This window comes from Engystomops pustulosus, chromosome 4 (assembly GCF_040894005.1).
Source record: "Engystomops pustulosus chromosome 4, aEngPut4.maternal, whole genome shotgun sequence".
NCBI lineage: Eukaryota > Metazoa > Chordata > Amphibia > Anura > Leptodactylidae > Engystomops > Engystomops pustulosus.
Window position 1 is genome coordinate 41,717,978 of NC_092414.1, and position 21,696 is coordinate 41,739,673.

The 21,696-nt window shown below is 39.9% G+C and overlaps 1 protein-coding gene across 1 annotated transcript in view; it reads right to left on the reverse strand.

Annotated features, from left to right (window-relative positions):
- NMUR2 (neuromedin U receptor 2) overlaps positions 1-21,533 on the reverse strand; it is a 57,372-nt gene extending 35,839 nt beyond the window's left edge. Inside the window, exons 1-4 of the mRNA XM_072145783.1 lie at positions 21,358-21,533; positions 20,336-21,069; positions 7,701-7,785; positions 3,946-4,071 (exon numbers count right to left, since the gene is read on the reverse strand). Coding sequence (XP_072001884.1) covers positions 3,946-4,071; positions 7,701-7,785; positions 20,336-21,061 — 937 coding nt within the window. The 5' untranslated portion in view covers positions 21,062-21,069; positions 21,358-21,533. The remainder of the gene's footprint in view (positions 1-3,945; positions 4,072-7,700; positions 7,786-20,335; positions 21,070-21,357) is intronic.
- Positions 21,534-21,696: the final 163 nt, after the last annotated feature.

The window sequence follows — 21,696 nt, forward strand, 5'->3', positions numbered from 1 at the left end:
CTCTCACATTGTGTCCCCTCATCTCCCTCTCATATTGTGCCCCTTATCTCCCCCTCATAGTGTGGCCTCCTCTTAACCCCCTTATATTGCGGCCCCTTATCTCCCTCTTATATTGTGCTCCCCACCTTTGGATAATAGTAAATGCTATTTACTGACTGAGAGAAGCACCTTTAGAATCTAGGTTTTAGAGTGCACTACTCACTGACACGAGCACCTTTAACATCTAGGTCAGCACTATTCACTGCCAGGAGCACCTTTACAATTTTGGTATTAATGCTTGCCATTCACTGACTGGAGCACCTTTACAATATAGGAATAAGTGTGTGCTATTCACCGACAGGAGCACCTGTACAATATCGGTATTGGTGAAAACAATTCGCTGACTAGAGCACATTTACAATTATTAGTGCAAACTTTTTACTGACAGGAGCGCCTTAACCATCTTGGCATTAGTGCATGCTATTCACAGACATAAACACTTTTATAAGCTAGGTGTTAGTGCACACTATTGAATGACAGCAAACTAATATAGCATTTTTGGAAATTGTGTCACATCATTGCCAGAGCAATAAACCAGCTATTTTATGAAAGTGGACACCTGCCTCATTTTCAAGGGGTGGGGTGAGGGGTGATTTGGGGCCCATTGGTATATGCACTCTATTCTAAACCTTATGCTGTCTTTCGTTCTTTCCATATGTGTACAATTTATTTCCTAGTCCCCAATTCCCAGTGGCACAATTTCTCCATTCTATATACAGTATCTCGTTTATTTTCTCTCTCCACATATCCATTGTAGGAGGGTGTTCTAAGGGCCATAATTTAGGCTCAGGATAAACTCAGGATAGACCCCAGTGTGTACATAGAGAGAATCTCACACCTGCTTTATGATGGTGTTATGGTACACATACAGTACAACGGAAGGTTCTTGGGAGTACCAGGGAGGAAGACTCTCTTTGGAAAGAGTCTGGGAGGAAGAGTCTGTGAACCCCCTGTACCACCGCGGGAGATGGAGATGGTACTAGCTGACACCCGGGACAAGAGTCTAACTGGCACCTGGTCTTCACCAGAGCCTGTCGCTAAGCTGGATGGGATGGCGGGGTGCCACCAGGTCGTTCCACGGGTGTAACTAGGCACAAGGTGGCAGCCAGGGAGAACAGAGGTTGTAGGACACAGTCCGAGTCTGGGAAGACAGCAGGAGTACCGCTTGGAAGGATGAGCTGGAACTCACGGCAGGCAAGCAGGCAGCAGCTGGCACATGACCAAGGTGGACAGGAACGGACAGGTCCTTAAAGGAGAGCTGGTGGCTTGGAGGCATCTGGGAACGCTGGGAACACCATAGTCGCCAGGAGCGTCTGGGAACGCTGGAGACACGAGAGCGTCTGAGAACGCTGGAGACACGAGAGTGTCTGGGTATGCTGGAGAAACACAGGAAAGACAGAGGAGTCTGGAAACACTGATGGGCTTTATCTTCCTTAGGAGCAGCTTTAGGAAGCTAGGTCTGGAAACTCTGGAAGATCCTACAAGAAGATCCGGCCAGGCAGGAAGGGAGGTGCTGAATTCTAAGGGCGAGCCAGATTAGACAACACCAATCAGAAGGATGCTGACCCTTTAAGGCTAGGAGCGCCGGCACGCGCACGGACCGAGGAACGCGGGTGCGGCCGTGACAGACGGCTTTTCCTGCTGAAGGCATTTGTTATACTACTCACCAAATGGCCTCTGTACACACTGACATCTCACTACAGAATATTAGTGACTGATGTCAGTATATGCTATATCCATGTATCCTGTATGTAATATACAATCTTAGAGCAGAATTTCCAGTTAGGAACAATGATCTCATGTAACAGTGTGTCTGTCATATGTATTATTTTAGTCATGTTGCTATTCATTATAGGATTTAGCACTGTCAACGCAATGTACATATTGCTATACTGTAATTGACTACCCCTTATACATTCATTATATTCTGCCTTCTTAAAGTAGCAAGCCTTTTAAGGTAGCATAATATTTTCAGTTAAATCTGAAAAATACTTTCAATATAAATACAATTGATACAAAAATTTACGCTTCCAAAAATGCGAAAACAAAAGCCAATATTTAGTTGCAATCCACAAAAAAATATAATAATCAAAGTAAAAAGTTCCTATCCTGTCAAGATTATTTTTCTTTCATAAAACAGAGCCTACAATGTATACGGAAATAACTTTTCAATTAATACACACAACCACCATCATGCAACCTTGCAGAAAACTGTGATAAAAAGCAAAAGTTACATGAAATTTTTTTTTCACAAAAATATGTAGAAATTCAGACCACTTATACAAATGAAAAGTACTTTACTAAAAACACTAATATGTGAGAAGTTCATACAGACCCCATATTCATCAAAATATGCAGCGAGGTGAGGCAATAATTTTTGGAGAAAATTGCACAAAGCTTCACTGAGATATATTATTGTATATTCCTTTATATAGCGGTAACCCAAATAAACTACATATCAATAAAGCAAGATAATGAGATAACAAAGGTCACTTTTAGATGGGTGTAATATGTGTGTCATTGAACAAATAGAGCAAAAATAGAACTTTCCAGGTTTATAGTAATTTGAGTAAGAACACCGTAATGTAGGTATAAATAATGGAGGGATGGTGTGATTCCTTTATGCAGGAATGTGTGCATGTTTTCATGTTAAGATCATCTTTTTGAGAAGTTCCGGGTTGTGTTGACAATGTAAGGCAATGTGGATCGAATCTAGGGCTGTGTTCTGGTTGCTTACTATTTAAGAGACAGTCAGTAGTGATTTATATATATATAATAATCACACCCACCTGCATTACCAGAATTTTAAACACAGAGAAAGGAAGGATGTCTGATTTTTCCATTTCCACTCAAATCCTCTATTTAACTAACTGGGCCTGAACACCCAGAGTGCCTTCAACTGCAGTGAGTAGAAGGGTTTGTAGTTTTCTCATTGCTTCTTTTACTGCAAGGAGAATAACTGGGTCTGAACAAACAGAACCAGTTATTCAGTGAGAGGAACGGTTTGTTATTGTCACATTGCTCCTTTTACCATAGAGGGAATAACTTGGTCTGTATACTTTCTCCGCCCATATCCGCAGTAAGTGTCTTTTTTTCATTGCTTCTTCCACCACAGAGATAACTGGGTCTGTTGTGGTTTTCCCATTGCACCTTCAACCTCAGTGAGAGAAAGGGTTTGTGGCTTTCCCATTATTTCTTTTACTGCAGAGATAATAACTGGGTCTGAACACCCAGAGCGCCTTTAGCCAAAGTGTGAGGAAGGGTTTGATGTTTTCCCTTTGCTTCTTATACTGCAGTCAAAATAACTGGGTCTGAACCCCTGAAGTGCCTTAAACCACATTGAGAGGAAGGGTTTGTGGTTTTAACATTGCTTCTTTTACCTCAGAGATAATAATTGGGTCTGAATACCTAGACCACCACTAATCCCAGGGAGAGGAGAGGTTTGTGGTTTTCTCATTGCTTCTCTTACCACAGAGAGAATTACTGGGTCTGAACACCCAGAGAGCATTTAAACCACTGTTACATCATTTTTTTAAAATAATTTTTTATTTTTTTGTGTGTTATTTTATTATTTTAAGTACTTTCCCTGTTATTTCCACCAGACCATTCCTCTATCCCTTAATACCCCATCATAAAGTTATTTTTGTGTTAAAATATTGCTCCCTATTGACTTCAATGGGATTCATGTTCTTGTTAAAGTTCAGCCTGGCAAAATTGGAATTATTAGGTTCCTTAATCTCTCAGTGGCGTATAGGGAAGAATCTGATTTAAACAGATTTAGGACAGGAACATGTTTCTTTAATAATAGCAAATGTTGTAATTTATCATAAGCACTATTGATTTATGCATTTTTGTTATAAGTTTAATTAAATAAATTAGATTTAAAAATGAAAAAAGAAAACTTACCAGAAACAACATGGATAAGGTTAAAGATGTTCGCCAGTGATTCAGTCCAATCCACAACAAAACTAAAGAAAAGTCGGTCCACATGAAAGGGAGCCCAGCAGATGGCAAAGACCATAACCAAGACAACTAGTAAAATGAACAGTGATATGATGATAAGAGTATATAAAACATGATATTTGTATGGTTCATGTTATTTCAGATTGTTATGCATCAGGAGAGTACATTTCTAGTAACAGTTTGGTGCTTTATTAGTCCAGTTTACAATTCTTGACTAAATAAGCTACAAATAAATAATAAATATGCATTTCTTGGTTATATTAAAGCAAATTTCTGCAAATAATTATTTTTCAAATAAAAAGTTATACAGTTTTCCAATATACTTTCTGTATTGCTGTCATTCTATGGAATGCGTCTATGTTTGGTACTAGTGGTCAGAAATCTGACCATGGTTAGCACTACAGTGGTTAGCACTACAGCCTTGCAGCGCTGGGGTCCTGGGTTCAAGTCCCATCCAGGTAAACATCTTCATAGAGTTTATATGTTCTTTCTGTGTTTGCGTGGGTTTCCTCCGGGTGCTCCAGTTTCCTTCCACACTCCAAAACATACTAGTAAGTTGATTGATTAGATTGTGAGCCCCATTGTGGTCAGGGACTAATTTGGCAAGCTCTGTGCAGTGCTGCGGCATCTATTTGTGCTATATAAATAAAGGAATGAATTATTATTATCCCTAGAAGGACAGCAAGCTGAGAAAACTGTTAGGAATTGATGCAAAAAGAATATTGGAAAATTGTATAACTTTGTGTAATGAGAATACCGCTTTAAATATATTCTTGCAATGTTTATTAGAAAAGGATTGGTAATTAGTAATGATGAGCAGACGCGAACCACAAAATTCAGGTCTGTACTGAACACTGTAGTTTTGGGTCTCTTGAACCCAAACTTTTGAATCAGATCTCCTGATGCATCTGGGTACAGTTGTGCTCACGCCTCCACTGTTAGTGCCATCAATGGATCCTGGCACCGATCACGGGTGTTAAAGGGGTATTCCAGGAATAAGCTCATTAAAATATAAGCTAATATGTAATTAGTTGTTATTTAAAATTTTGCTCCCCTGTATGCTGTTGACATACACTGCACTGAAGAATTAACCCCTACGGGACTCAGCCTATTTTGGCCTCTAGGACGCAGCCTCATTTTTCAAATCTGCCCTGTGTCCACTATAATTGCTTATAGCTTTGGAACGCTATAATATATCCAGGGGATTTTGAGATTGTTTTCTCCTGACACATTGTTCTTCAAATCAGTTTAAACATTTTGATGATATCTTTTGTGTTTAGTTATAAAAAAAAAAAAGAAACTTGGCAAAAATTTGGAAAGATTCTTTATTTTCAAAGTTCTAAATTCTCTACTTTTGATGCAGATAGTCATAGCACCCAAATAAATTCATAACTTACATTTCCTAAATGTCTGCTTTATGGTGGCATGGTTTTTTAAGATTCCACATATTTTACTAGAATGTTATGAGGCTCAGAATTTGGGTGCCATTTTTAAAATTTTTGGGAAAATCACCAAAACCTGTATTTAGATGGACCTGCTCAATTTTTAATTGACAGTGAGAGGCCTAAATGATAGCTAGACTCGTAAATTACCCCATTATGGAAACTACACCCCTTAAGGTATGAAAAAGCACTTTTAAGAAGTTTGTTAACCCTTTAGGTGTTTTATAGGGGTTAAAACAAAATGGGGGTGCGGTCTACAAATTGTAATATTTTTTCACAATACACTCATTTTGGGTGGAAAATTAAACATTTGCAATGGATTAAATGGAAAAAGGCTCCACGGAGTTTGATATCCAATTTCTTCCGGGTACACTGATACCCCATATGTGATGGTAACCTGCTGTATGGGCACACAGCCGGGCATGGAATGGATACATAATTTTGGGGCATCTATAGCTAATTGGTGAGATTTTTTTAACTCTTTGTTGGTGGATTAAATGAAAATCATCAATTTTTAGGAAACTTTTTTGTGTTTTTTTTTGGCCATTTACCATACCATAAAAATAGTATTAATATATAATATATATATATATATATATATTATATACCTCATTTATATAGATTTTTTAAAAATGTTTTCTCATTTTTACTGAATAAAAAGTAATTAGGCGAAAATGTTGTAAATTTTTGCATCACAGTCATATGGATACAACAGACAAATCTGTTTAACCCCTTAACGACTTGGCCTTTTTTTTTAGTTTTTTCACTTCCATTTTTCACTCACCACCTTCAAAAATCTATAACTTTTTTATTTTTCCACATAAAGAGCTCTGTGATGGCTTATTTTCTGCATAACAAATTGCACTTTGTAGTGACGGTATTTAATATTCCATGCCGTGTACTGGGAAACAGGAAAAAAATTCCAAATGCAGTGAAAATGGCAAAAAAACACATTTGCGACGTTTTCTTGTGGGCTTGGATTTTACAGTTTTCACTGTGCGCACCAAATGACATGTCTACTTTATTCTTTGGGTTGGTACGATTACATGGCGCCAATAACTTTTTCATACATTAGTGTACGGAGCTGTGGGTGGTGTCATTTTTTGCGACTTTTGATGGCGTTTTCATTGCTATAATTTTTAGGACTGTGTGACCTTTTGATCACTTTTTATTATTTTTTTTATATTTTTCGACCTTGGACGCTATTTTCTGATACGGGGTTAAACGCAGTGAAAAACTGTTATTATATTTTGATAGATCGGGCATTTTTGGACGCGGCGATACCTAATGTGTTAATGATTTTTACTGTTTATTAATATTTATATCAGTTCTAGGGAAGGGGGGTGATTTGAATTTTTAGGTTTTTTTATTCTAATTTTTTTTTTTAAACTTTTTTTTATTTTTACTTTTACTATTTTTCAGACTCCCTAGGGTAATTTAACCCTAGGTTGTCTGATCGATCCTACCATATACTGCCATACTGCAATATGGCAGAATATGGGGATTTTACTCTTCATTCATTACAATGTGCTGATAGCACAACTATTTTAGAGTGCACAACTTTTTGTTATCACTTTTTATAGCATTTTTAAAGGGTAATAATTAAAAAATATCTTTTTTTTCTAAGTGTTTTTTAGGGTTGTTTTCATGGGGTTCACTTTGTGGACCTAATAATGATTCTGTTTTATTATGCAGATTTTAATAATTTTTAGCGCCTTTTTTAAAAGTATTAATTAAAAATTATCTTTTTTCGGAACATTTTTTGCAGAGCTCACAGTGTAAAAGTCTGTCACCCTTTGTCTGTCATGCCTCCATGTAATCTCATGCATTTCATCATCTCTGATCCGTTTCATCTCTTTCTAGGTGTTTTAGCACAATGTCAGTAGCCAGATGAAAGTGTTTATTCACCTGTACCCTGATAATCCAACCACATTGTCATCCCACAGAACTAGATGGATTATAATGTGCCTGCTTAGGGAGTCTCCGCCCACACCCTTGGATTTTGCACTGAGCAGCCTTTAAAGTGATAGGAGCTAAAACAGCAATAACACTGAGTAAAATTGTAAAGTAAGGGGTTAAAATGATTTTTATTGTTTTAACATCACTAGGGGATTGAGATGTGAGAATTTTCTTTTGTGGGAAAACCCTTTTAAATTGTGTAGTGTTAAGATGAAATATTTTGGTATATCTTTTCCAGTACATTTTACTATCTCCATGCTGCAAATTGCAAAATATTTAAGTCCAGTTTATACTTACACAGCATCTTTGTGACCGACTTTCTTGATGGTCTTTGGATGCTTACAGACATTTTGTCAGCTCCCAGTGAATGATCGGTCCGTAGCTGAAGAAGACAAAATGATTAAAGAAAATATCCATGAAACAGCTGACTCACAATTTTTGCAATGTGCCGAAACTGTGTGTATTATATTACAAAAAATGGACCAGTTGTCGCGGCAGGGGGTTTATTACACAGACGGACGTAAAGCTGCCATTGGCAGAAAGAATACTCATATCCGGAGAAAGAAGTGTATGTCTTATTGTAAAACGTCACTTTTATTAAACGTCAAATTAAAAAAGATAGAAGTAGGTGTAGAACCATTGCTACAGATTGCTTTAGAGAATGGAATTTAAAAACACAGTAGAGTGGGCTCAATGGGTCAATGAGGGGTACTCACTCCCTATTGAAGTATCGCATTAGCGTCATGCATGTAATCTAAGGTCTCTCGGGCACAGTTATGGCGTAATGGGCAGGGTGTCAGACTCCGCTGGATTTCCAGCATATGGGGTTACTATTAGGTAGCTTGGTCTCGGGTGTGGTGATTGATATTCGCCTGACCACAATCCTCACAGGGATAATACTGTATAGATTCAGATAGACATCTCACTGATATCCATGTATGAGAGTTGACGGACCAGTTGCTACTGTCCCCCTGTAAGTGTATATGGGTTGGTCATATACAGTGACCAGAGCCCTACACTGCAGGAGTCAGTGGATAGATAGCGTACTGCTAGCCAAACTATGCCGTATCTGAGAGGTACATGCTAACTGATTGTATACTGTGGATTTGACTCAGAGCCTAACTGTACTGCTGATTAAAAAGAAGTTACACAAAAGCCCCCCGACATGTTTCACCAGCAAGCTGGCTTCATCAGGGGTAGGGCTATTAGTGTCAGCGGCGAGACAACGCCGGGCATTTAAAGAATAAACTCCTCCCGCTTACCATTCCAGGAGCCAGTAAGGAAGAAAGAATCAAACAATGCCTCCCAAGAAACAGTGGCTGATAGGTCCGATGGTGGTGACGTCCTAATAGGGTGGTGAACACGATCTTAGTGATGACGTCCCGATCGATGTAGCAGGTCAGCTGATCAACATGGATCAGCTGACTATGTCAGCTGACAGACTAGTTATCGTCATCGGAGCAGCGCTTGTATGCGCATGCTCCTGGACTTAGAAGAGTTAGCAGAGTAAGTGGCTGAATCTGCGCATGCTTGGGGACATTGGTGAGAATAACGGGAGTTCTGTCATTGAGGATCAGGCCGACAGGTATGATGCCCATATGTATACTCTGATATCGGAGAAATATGAAGACGTGTATAATATGATATAAGGTCCGCTGGACTATACGTGGCAAGAGAAGACCTTGCTTAAATAGATAGCAAGATATATATTGAATATGTCATTTCAATTGGTGCCAAGTATCATATTCGGCAACTCCCATGTTATGAGCTGGGATATCGAGAAAACAAATATTCACTCACGCGTGCCACCGGGCAAAGCTCAAAGGTATATGAGATGACAATACATGGAAGTATGGTATTGTTACCTTAGTTTAGAAATGAATCTAGGGTCGGACGCTTAAAGTGTGTATAAATGAGAACAAGTAGCCAAGAATAAGTCAATTTATACACAGACTAGGGAGGAAGGTAAGTATATATTGAAGAGTCATAAGGAAAGGGAGGGAGAGGGTAGGTTACCTTCAATAGAGCATTGTAGTAATAGCTAGTCAAAAAGTATTTAAACAGTATTATTTACATTTTTAGAGGGTGTAATGAAATAGAGTTAATGTAAAGAATGGTGTACACTCGAGTATATTCGTTATAAATAAGCGGAAAAGGTGAATCCTTCATTCAAGCCTTTTGGGCTTAAAGATCTCAATCTGTAAATCCATCTGGCTTCCATTTGTAGGAGCTTACGATCGATATTTCCTTGGCATGGTCCAGACTGGACCTGATCGATGGCCCAGAATTTTAGAGAATCTGTCTTGCCTCCATGGTGTAGTCTTATATGTCTGGAGATAGGAGTGTCCTTGCTAGTTGTAATGGAGCTAATATGACTAGATATTCTCCTACGTAGTTGTTGTGTGGTTTTGCCCACATAAATACGTGGGCAAGTGCATTGTGCTACGTAAACAACTGCTGTGCTTCTGCAGTTCAGGAAACGCTTGATTATGATAATATCACCATTGGCCGGATTCACAAAAGATTTGGTTCTGGGCATGAACGAGCAAAAGGCACAGGAACCACAAGGAAAAGAACCAGAGGTTATATTCATGGGTCTTTGAATTGGTGTTGAAATTTCGCTGAAGTGACTATGTACGAGGAAGTCTTGCAGGTTGGGACAGCGACGATAGGTAACTGTCGGTCTATGACTCAATCTAGTACTCAGGTCCGGATCCGCTGTAAGGATGGGCCAATATCTACCCATGATCTTTTTGATCGTTTCGGCATATGCGTCGTATGTGCCGATACACCTGATAACTTGTTGCATGGGTTGTTGTTGTTTATCCTTGAAGAGTGTTTCTCTCTGTATGTTTAGCTTTGGCATATGCCTTGAAGTATCCTTCAAGAAGGAATGCGACACCCTTTATCAGAGATTTAGAAGCCGTGGATACCCTAAAAAATGCCTCTACAAGGCATATGCCAAAGCTAAACATACGGAGAGAAACACACTCTTCAAGGATAAACAACAACAACCCATGCAACAAGTTATCAGGTGTATCGGCACATACGACGCATATGCCGAAACGATCAAAAAGATCATGGGTAGATATTGGCCCATCCTTACAGCATATCCGGACCTGAGTACTAGATTGAGTCACAGACCGACAGTTACCTATCGTCGCGGTCCCAACCTGCAAGACTTCCTCGTACATAGTCACTTCAGCGAAATTTCAACACCAATTCAAAGACCCATGAATATAACCTCTGGTTCTTTTCCTTGTGGTTCCTGTGCCTTTTGCTCGTTCATGCCCAGAACCAAATCTTTTGTGAATCCGGCCAATGGTGATATTATCATAATCAAGCGTTTCCTGAACTGCAGAAGCACAGCAGTTGTTTACGTAGCACAATGCACTTGCCCACGTATTTATGTGGGCAAAACCATACAACAACTACGTAGGAAAATATCTAGTCATATTCGCTCCATTACAACTAGCAAGGACACTCCTATCTCCAGACATATAAGACTACACCATGGAGGCAAGACAGATTCTCTAAAATTCTGGGCCATCGATCAGGTCCAGTCTGGACCCCGCCAAGGAAATATCGATCGTAAGCTCCTACAAATGGAAGCCAGATGGATTTACAGATTGAGATCTTTAAGCCCAAAAGGCTTGAATGAAGGATTCACCTTTTCCGCTTATTTATAACGAATATACTCGAGTGTACACCATTCTTTACATTAACTCTATTTCATTACACCCTCTAAAAATGTAAATAATACTGTTTAAATACTTTTTGACTAGCTATTACTACAATGCTCTATTGAAGGTAACCTACCCTCTCCCTCCCTTTCCTTATGACTCTTCAATATATACTTACCTTCCTCCCTAGTCTGTGTATAAATTGACTTATTCTTGGCTACTTGTTCTCATTTATACACACTTTAAGCGTCCGACCCTAGATTCATTTCTAAACTAAGGTAACAATACCATACTTCCATGTATTGTCATCTCATATACCTTTGAGCTTTGCCCGGTGGCACGCGTGAGTGAATATTTGTTTTCTCGGTATCCCAGCTCATAACATGGGAGTTGCCGAATATGATACTTGGCAACAATTGAAATGACATATTCAATATATATCTTGCTATCTATTTAAGCAAGGTCTTCTCTTGCCACGTATAGTCCAGCGGACCTTATATCATATTATACACGTCTTCATATTTCTCCGATATCAGAGTATACATATGGGCATCATACCTGTCGGCCTGATCCTCAATGACAGAACTCCCGTTATTCTCACCAAAGTCCCCAAGCATGCGCAGATTCAGCCACTTACTCTGCTAACTCTTCTAAGTCCAGGAGCATGCGCATACAAGCGCTGCTCCGATGACGATAACTAGTCTGTCAGCTGACATAGTCAGCTGATCCATGTTGATCAGCTGACCTGCTACATCGATCGGGACGTCATCACTAAGATCGTGTTCGCGACCCTATTAGGACGTCACCACCATCGGACCTATCAGCCACTGTTTCTTGGGAGGCATTGTTTGATTCTTTCTTCCTTACTGGCTGCTGGAATGGTTAGCAGGAGGAGTTTATTCTTTAAATGCCCGGCGTTGTCTCGCCGCTGACACTAATAGCCCTACCCCTGATGAAGCCAGCTTGCTGGTGAAACATGTCGGGGGCTTTTGTGTAACTTCTTTTTAATCAGCAGTACAGTTAGGCTCTGAGTCAAATCCACAGTATACAATCAGTTAGCATGTACCTCTCAGATACGGCATAGTTTGGCTAGCAGTACGCTATCTATCCACTGACTCCTGCAGTGTAGGGCTCTGGTCACTGTATATGACCAACCCATAGCAACTGGTCCGTCAACTCTCATACATGGATATCAGTGAGATGTCTATCTGAATCTATACAGTATTATCCCTGTGAGGATTGTGGTCAGGCGAATATCAATCACCACACCCGAGACCAAGCTACCTAATAGTAACCCCATATGCTGGAAATCCAGCGGAGTCTGACACCCTGCCCATTACGCCATAACTGTGCCCGAGAGACCTTAGATTACATGCATGACGCTAATGCGATACTTCAATAGGGAGTGAGTACCCCTCATTGACCCATTGAGCCCACTCTACTGTGTTTTTAAATTCCATTCTCTAAAGCAATCTGTAGCAATGGTTCTACACATACTTCTATCTTTTTTAATTTGACGTTTAATAAAAGTGACGTTTTACAATAAGACATACACTTCTTTGTCCGGATATGGGTATTCTTTCTGCCAATGGCAGCTTTACGTCTGAAACTGTGTGTAGGAACTACATTTTAGCTCATTTTCACTTAAACGGGAGCTAACAAGCAGTTCCTCAGCTCCAGCCATAAGACCCTTTAAAATGTAAACCATTTTCCATTTTGTTATTTTCAGAAAAAAAGACTCTCCCATGGTATATTGAAATTGACATAAAATCATATGAACATTAACGCCTTAACAACTTGGCTATTTTGCACCTTCCTTCATATTGCACCTTAATTTTGACATGTGTCACTATAAGTGGTCATACCTTTGGAACGCTTTAACATACCCAGTTGATTTTGAGATTGTTTTTTCATGACACATTGTACTTCATGTTGGTTGAGAAATTTAAGCAATATGTTTTTTTTAGGAGGCTTATAACTTTATGTGTGATTTTTTTAGATTATCACGAAAATGATCAAAACCTATTTCTGGAGGGTCCAATTTAGTTATAAGTGACTTTATAAGGCCCATATGATAGGAAACCCCCACAAATGACACCATTTTAGAAACTGCACCCCTCAAAATATTCAAAACAACCTTTGAGCGTTTCATGAGGGTGAAAAATAAATGAAAGGGAAATTACAGAAATGTAATTTTATCTTACAATAGATTCATTGAACACTAAAATTTGCACCTTCACAATGGGTTAAAAAGGAAAATGCATTTTACAATGTTTAGTGCAATTCCTCCAGAGTATGCCAATACCCAATTTGTCACTATACCCTGCTATACGGGCACAGGGGGGCACTTTGAAGGGAAAGAATGTTGTTTGGTTTTTGGAGGACAAAGATGGCTAAAAATTTTCATGTGTCAGGATGTATTTCGAGAGCCCTAGTGATACGAAAATATTGGGTACGCGAACAAGGGAAAGTACACCTCTTGGAGAATTTAGCAAGGTGTAATATGTGTATTTGCCTCTATAGGTGTTTGATTCATTTATGCCCCGAAAAAGAAAGGTGAAAACTTTTCCAAAAAAAGCCAAAAGGGATAACAGATGAAACAACCCCCAAAAATGTGTAAAACTGTTTCTCCGGAGCGTAGAATTGCCCCACATGTGCATAAAAAAATGTATAAGTACGCAATAGGGCTATGAAATGGAAAATGGGATGTTTGCCTTTTAGAATCCAAATTTGACCGACATTCTTTACACTTGTCAGGATGCCTTTGGAGACCCCTAGTGGTACAAAACAGAGGGGAACCCCAACAAGTTACACCATTTTGGAAAGTACACCCCTTGGAAAATGTAGTATTTGCCCCTACAGGTGTGTGATCCAATTAAGCCATATAAAGGAGAATAGGTAAAAGGTCACTTTTACCACAAATTTTTGTAAGCCACAAGGGATAAAAGATGAAATAACCCCCCCAAAAGGTGTAAAACTATGTCCTCCGAATGCAGAAGTACCCCATATGTGCATATAAAATGCTTTATGGGTGCACAGTAGAAGGAAAGAGGGATGTTTGCCTTTTAGAAGCCAAATTTGACATAAATCCTCCACATGTGTCAGGATGCATTTGGGCAGCCCTAGTGGTATAAAACAAAGGAGAACCCAAAAAAATGACTCTAATTTTTGAACACACACCCCTTGGAGAATGTACCAATGTGTAATATGTGGTATAGTGTAATACAAGTGGTGAAATGAGAATTTGAAACATACAGGTGGTTTTCAAATATGATGTACAATGGAGTCCAAGATGCAAATTGCAATTATTTCTGGAAAGTTTGATGCCAATTATGTGATGCCCAGTTTGTGCCACTGTGAAATTTCAGGTCTTTGATTAGGAAGCTATGTTTCCTGACGTGAGAAAGACCCTACATAATTCAAACAAAAAGCAAGCCGGTGTGTGTATAGGGTGCCTCCGGCCACAGGTCTAGGACTACATTGTTCCTCTCATCATTCATCTTATATGGTTTGATGGTAGCCGCATGGCTCTGCCCTGATTTCCACACAAAGGGACTCCCGGATGGGTATCCTTAGTGCATCATTTTGTACCACCGTTTGGTAGCCTCTTGACTTCTTGACAGGGTGCCCTCCTGGCCGTGTGTGGGTCTTTGTGACTGGCTTTGATCCACTTGTTTTCCATGTGCATTTGTACACTTTTTAAATGTTTTTAAAAACTTTTGAGGTGTGACATCCTTTTGGTGTGCTTAGAATAAATTGTGAAATAAAAATAGAATTTTTCAACCTATACACACCGGCTTGCTTTTTGTTTGAATTATATATTGTCTTTGGTGTGTCGGCTACAGAGTATTGTAGTATTGTAGCTCTAACCCTACATGTGATCCTAAACGCTAGCCAGTAAATACAGCAGGGCTCCGGAATGATAAAGCAACTGATATATAAATAAATAATAATAATAAATAAATAAAAAACTTAGAGCATTATAAAGGATCTGCTATCAAATCTAGAGGTTTGGAGGGGAAATAGAAAACCTAAAAAAAAACAAAAAAAAAACAACAAGTGACCCTAGTTTTCAAACTATGTCCCTCAATGAAATAATCGAGGGGTATAAGACCAGACCATATTAGAACAGTTGTTACAATTATTCCTTTTACCGAAATGAATTCACTACAAAGGTTGGACGTAAACCAGGGGACCAACAAAAATTTTTCACTCTGGAGTAATAGCAGGTCTCGTAGTGGTATATAGTGTCCTTCCTAACCCCCGTTTGGAGCAGACTCTTTTCTGAGTCCTTCCTTTACAAGCAGCAGAATTCACCGGGAAAATGCTGTCCTGGAAAAATACGGGGGCATCTAATCCAGAGGAACTGGGGCCCTGTCCTTCTTGTCCAAATATTTGTTCCCTAATATACACCCCTTGAAAATGGAGAAATGATACAGCATGACCTGCGCAGTGGAACAGCATGTAGGAGTTGTACAGCATCATCTGTACTATGTATATAGCCAGCATCTCGTACCATATCTTTGTTTTCCATAGGGCGTTGTACAGCTTCAACACTCACCCGTGTATTAATTGTAAAATGGGATGCCGTCTGGCTTGGGGCCAGCAGTGGTGGTAACTTGTACAGGGGTGAAGGTGCTGGAGTCTCCATGAATTGTGCTTGAATCAAGCACATTGTTTTTGTCCTTGTACTTGACCAGCACCATGTTCTGATTGAATCTCCCCCCTTTCTAAGTGGAAGAAAAAACAAGGGAGAAAAGAGCCAAAGGGTGCTCGATGTGCGGATTATCTCTGGGTAGGTGAATTGTGTTCCCCCATATAGGTTTGCACCTTTCTAAGTGGCCACCTAATAAGGGATCCAGGTGACCTCTCTGGTTTTTGCGTACAGTGTCGCCACATGCTACAGAACCTCTGGAACAGAGGTATGGGAATTAGTCAATCGGAGCAGCAATGTTGTGTTGCTGTGTTGCTCCCATTTACCACTATGATTACTAATATTGTTGCTACTGGCTTGGTTTGGAACGACCAGCCAAAAGCAGCAAACATGAACCTGGGAGGAAGCGAAACCCCTCTGGACTGCAAGGAAATATGGATGTATGTCAGACACAGCTGCCATCTTTCCATGTTTACCATGTCTATAGATGAAGTGATAGGTATTACTGATGGCAAAAGTAAAATTACCGCTATTGGTTGGTCTGCACTGATCAACCAGTAGCAGTAACCATAAACTGTGTGTGTGCGGGGGGGGGGGGGGGGGGATACGATCACTTTGTCTGAAAAGTCACTTCCCATCGACTGTTCTATTTTTTTTTGGGGGGGGGGGTGTTCACTGTATCATGAAAATAATATATTATCTTTATTCCATTGATCACTGCGATTATGGTGATACCTCATTTATATAGTTTTATTTATATTTGTCTGATTTTATTGCAGAAAAACTAAAATAAACAAAATCACATTTGTTTAGGGATCTCCATTTTTTCAGGGGCATAACTTTAGTATTTTTTATTGGAAAGGCTTGGTGTGCGCTTATTATTTGCATGACAAGTTGTTCTTTTCAGTGGTACCATTTTGGACTGTGTAATGCTGCGCATGCTCAGTGTATTACAGCCATGTCCTGCCTCCCTGTCAGGACCTGGCTGTAAAACACTGAGCATGTGCAGTTCCCAGTTCCTGGCGATCATCACGCAGCTCTGAAGCACTGTCAGACCCCTTGGGCTGCCAGCAAAGGATCTGTTGCTGCAAGGGGTCCAATCCACGTCAAAAGAATGAACTCAGCATGTAAAGGGTTAACACCCACAATCATAAGAATGTACGGTCATGGGTGTTACAGCATGGTGTTGACTTCAATATGCAGCGGGCACCCTGTCTGTATGGTAGCCGGCACCTACCGCGCTCTGTAATAATACTGTGTGCGCCTTAAGCACCTTCCGCCGTGCCACACTATTTCATCGGGAAGGGCTTAAAGGGAGTTTTCTGGCTAAAAATATTGATAACATTTCATAGAATAGGTCCTCCATATCAGATGGGTGAGGGTGTAATACCTAGATACTAAATAAAACCCTGAAAAATAAAATGCATAGAGAGGCTCAAACAGGTTATGCCAGTGCTTAGTCATCATAACATATTTCTGTGCATGTAGTCAGTATACACTCACCGGCCACTTTATTAGGTACACCTGTCCAACTGCTCGTTAACACTTAATTTCTAATCAGCCAATCACATGGCGGCAACTCAGTGCATTTAGGCATGTAGACATGGTCAAGACAATCTCCTGCAGTTCAAACCGAGCATCAGTATGGGGAAGAAAGGTGATTTGAGTGCCTTTGAACGTGGCATGGTTGTTGGTGCCAGAAGGGCTGGTCTGAGTATATCAGAAACTGCTGATCTACTGGGATTTTCACGCACAATCATCTCTAGGGTTTACAGAGAATGGTCCGAAAAAGAAAAAACATCCAGTGAGCGGCAGTTCTGTGGGCGGAAATGCCTTGTTGATGCCAGAGGTCAGAGGAGAATGGGCAGACTGGTACGAGTTGATAGAAAGGCAATAGTGACTCAAATTGCCACCCGTTACAACCAAGGTAGGCAGAAGAGCATTTCTGATAGCACAGTACGTCGAACTTTGACGCAGATGGGCTACAGCAGCAGAAGACCACACCGGGTGCCACTCCTTTCAGCTAAGAACAGGAAACTGAGGCTACAAGTTGCACAAGCTCATCGAAATTGGACAGTAGAAGATTGGAAAAACGTTGCCTGGTCTGATGAGTCTCGATTTCTGCTGCGACATTCGGATGGTTGGATCAGAATTTGGCGTCAACAACATGAAAGCATGGATCCATCCTGCCTTGTATCAACGGTTCAGGCTGGTGGTGGTGGTGTCATGGTGTGGGGAATATTTTCTTGGCACTCTTTGGGCCCCTTGGTACCAATTGAGCATCGTTGCAACGCCACAGCCTACCTGAGTATTGTTGCTGACCATGTCCATCCCTTTATGACCACAATGTACCCAACATCTGATGGCTACTTTCAGTAGGATAATGCGCCATGTCATAAAGCTGGAATCATCTCAGACTGGTTTCTTGAACATGACAATGAGTTCACTGTACTCAAATGGCCTCCACAGTCACCAGATCTCAATCCAATAGAGCATCTTTGGGATGTGGTGGAACGGGAGATTCGCATCATGGATGTGCAGCCGACAAATCTGCGGCAACTGTGTGATGCCATCATGTCAATATGGACCAAAATCTCTGAGGAATGCTTCCAGCACCTTGTTGAATCTATGCCACGAAGAATTGAGGCAGTTCTGAAGGCAAAAGGGGGTCCAACCCGTTACTAGCATGGTGTACCTAATAAAGTGGCCAGTGAGTGTAAGTAGCAGCTTATTTCACATACCTCCATCGAGTGGCAATGGCAGGTGTGAATGAATAAAGTAGAGATATGATCTGAAGCAGAATTAAATACATGAAAATAATACATTAACATATCATATCCTCCCAATTGTTTTTTTTTTGAGGCCGAAAAAGGGACAAAACATGCGTCTCCTAATATTCTTTGCCCACACCTTTTGCCAAATCCCTTACTCCACCACACACACTTTACTTCCCCCCTCAAACTCCCCTTCATATTGTAGCAACTCCTATCCCTCATATTCTAAACCTCCACAACTCCTCTTCATACTGTACTCAGCTCCTCAAATTGTGGATCCCAGCTCCCCTAATATAGTGTTACCCTAAAACTATTCCCCCCTTTGTTGCTGCTTAATCAAATAAAAAATAAAAAAACATCAGACTTTCCTATCCATGTTCCCCTGCAGCAGCTATCCTCTTTTCCTCTCCTGCTTTTTGTGGCACTGAAGCCAGCAGACAGGGTGACACCAAATCATTGTGCCCCCTGCAAACAACAGCACTATGAGAGGTATGGTGATACAGCCCATGGAAATGGTCTAGTGTGTGGATCTGATTCCATCATACAGAAATAGGATGCAAGGACTTCCCATCTACTGCCTAAACCGCAGCGCCTGCACTGTATAAAGTGTATGTACAAAAGGCGGGATTCAGTAACTAGGCACCAAAAAATGTTTGATAAAAATTCTAACTAAAAACATGGAAATGGTACCATCATGAGGAACAAGTTCTTAATGATAGCCAGGCACTGTATGAAGTGGAGTAAATATAATGAACAATGAACGTTAACAATCATGATAAACCTTGCTGATCATTTTAAAGGGGATATTTAACAATAGAACATAGAATTAACAGCACCACTCATGAACAAAGGCTGTATATGGTATTACAGGTCAGGCACATTAAAGTGTTAAGGACTTAGCAGTAAAACCAGACATAGTTAATTGAAATGAGTGGAACTGTTTTGGAAAGTAACCATTTATATTCTTTAATGTAAATTAACTCATTTATTGCTAATTTTTGTTGCCGACTGTTTAGTTTTACCAGCGACTGAAGAATCTGGTTTGTAAGGTGATTAGGCTGGAAAACATTACAAGAAATCTATTTCAGAGTGCAGGCATCTGTAAGACATCTAAAATGATTTCCTTTATATTCTGCATATTTACCACGTGCTGTATAATATGATAATTGCATCCCATAAGCATTGGATTTCATTATTACAGCCATAAATGTTCAGAAGACTGGAAATTGCAACTAATGTCATCAGTTTTATGCACAGTAATTCCTTTCAGCTCAATACAGGATATCAGCTGCATGAATTTTCTGACATAACATGGAAGTTTTCCATCGTCAGTTTTACTCAAGCAATACATTTCAGGGAGTTCAAGTGACAGCAGGCTAGACAAGGAGCATGATTTACATTACATCCTTCTATGCTGGAGAAATCACTGAATACATATAAACAGAATGTTAATCATCTAAGCCAAGTCAGATATAGCAGAGATGAGCTTGTTGCTTGATTCACCACTGTGCTAGTAACTCTGCTTTTATACCCAGTTACCCTTTATATATCGATGAATATGGATACTGCAGTTCTTGGGGTCAATTAATTTGCTGCATTTGTGTTGCCCTTTACCAAAAAACAAGATACAGTGAAAAATTGCAACACAAATCGAAATTGATTCTCCATAAGAAGATGTAAGTATGTGATGTTTCTACTAAGGTGTACGAAATATTGTGTGGATAAAAAGTGGTATTTTGTAGCAGTAGCACTTTATAAAAACCTCATAATCACATACTAGAATTATGGTATGTGGTCAGAAATGAATGACGTCACACTTACTTTGATACCCATCAGGCAGTAAAGGACACTGATGACTCCCATCGGTAAAACATAGAAAAGAAGAGATGTGACTTGGATGATACCGTTGTAGATCCACAGGGGCTGGACCACAGTGCATGTAGCAGAGTCAGGAACAAGACTTCCATTGGGAAAGTACTGCAGAAGGATGCCATGTGTACTAGTGTTGGGAATGGAAAAAAGAATGGAGAAGATCCATAGTGTGATAAGTATTCTTAGTGCCCTTCTCCTGGTGCTCTTGAGCTTGGCTTGAAAGGGATGCATAATGGCAATGTATCTTTCCACACTGACTGTGGTCACACTAAGAATGGAGGCAAAACACACAGTTTCAAAAAGAATTGTTTTAAAATAACAGCCCCAGGTACCAAAAAGGAAAGGGTAGTTGCTCCACATCTCATAGACTTCAAGAGGCATCCCAAGAAGAAGAACCAGAAGGTCAGATACAGCCAGACTGAACAGGTAATAGTTTGTGGGAGTCCTCATGTTGTGGTGCTTCAAAATCACCAGACACACTAGCATGTTTCCACCGACCCCCACCAGGAAAATAAAGGCATACACCAGAGTCATGGGCAATGATAAGCGGCTGCGCTTGGGTCCACACAAATATGCCAGGTATTCTTCAGTGCTATTTAGATACCTCAACAAAGAGTGATCCGAAGAAAACATAAGAGATGGCCATGTGTTATTGATGTTCTGTTGTTCATTCATGTCTATGGCTTAGTAAAATCGGAAAGGAACAATTAGTTTGATATGGGTTGGGAATAAGATTATAATAACTAATGATTAAAGCTGAAAATACAATAAATAAAATAAGTCATAATAAAATATGCATAAGGTACATACAAGACATAGAAGAGAGGATGTGGTGTAGAAGCCAGGTAAAACATACATATAAAATAGGATAGAAAGGTATATTATACATAAAAAAGTGTAAAATGAATTAACTGAAAATAGAGAAAAAAAACATGTTTTATAAAAACAAAAATTACAGAATATCTTCTTACCAGGCACTTCTTAGATGAAGATTTGTGTCTTTGAACTGGCAAATGCTGCTGGATTCTCGCTTTGTGCTTCCGTGATGCTGAACACCAGTTGCCTTTCACAGATCTGTGTTTTTTTAGTACATTTTCTCCTCCCTTAAAGGATGCTGATTGGAGTTTGGGATCATTTAATATTCCAGCTTCTGCATGGATCAGAGACCATAAGACCTTAGTCACGTTATGGCAGGAGGTTTAATCTGCATGAGGAAGATCCGTTGAATATTGTCCTAAAGGGTTAAATACAACCACAGACATGCTGTGCTAATAACATTGTTAATGGTGAATGCTGCCTATAAATAATGA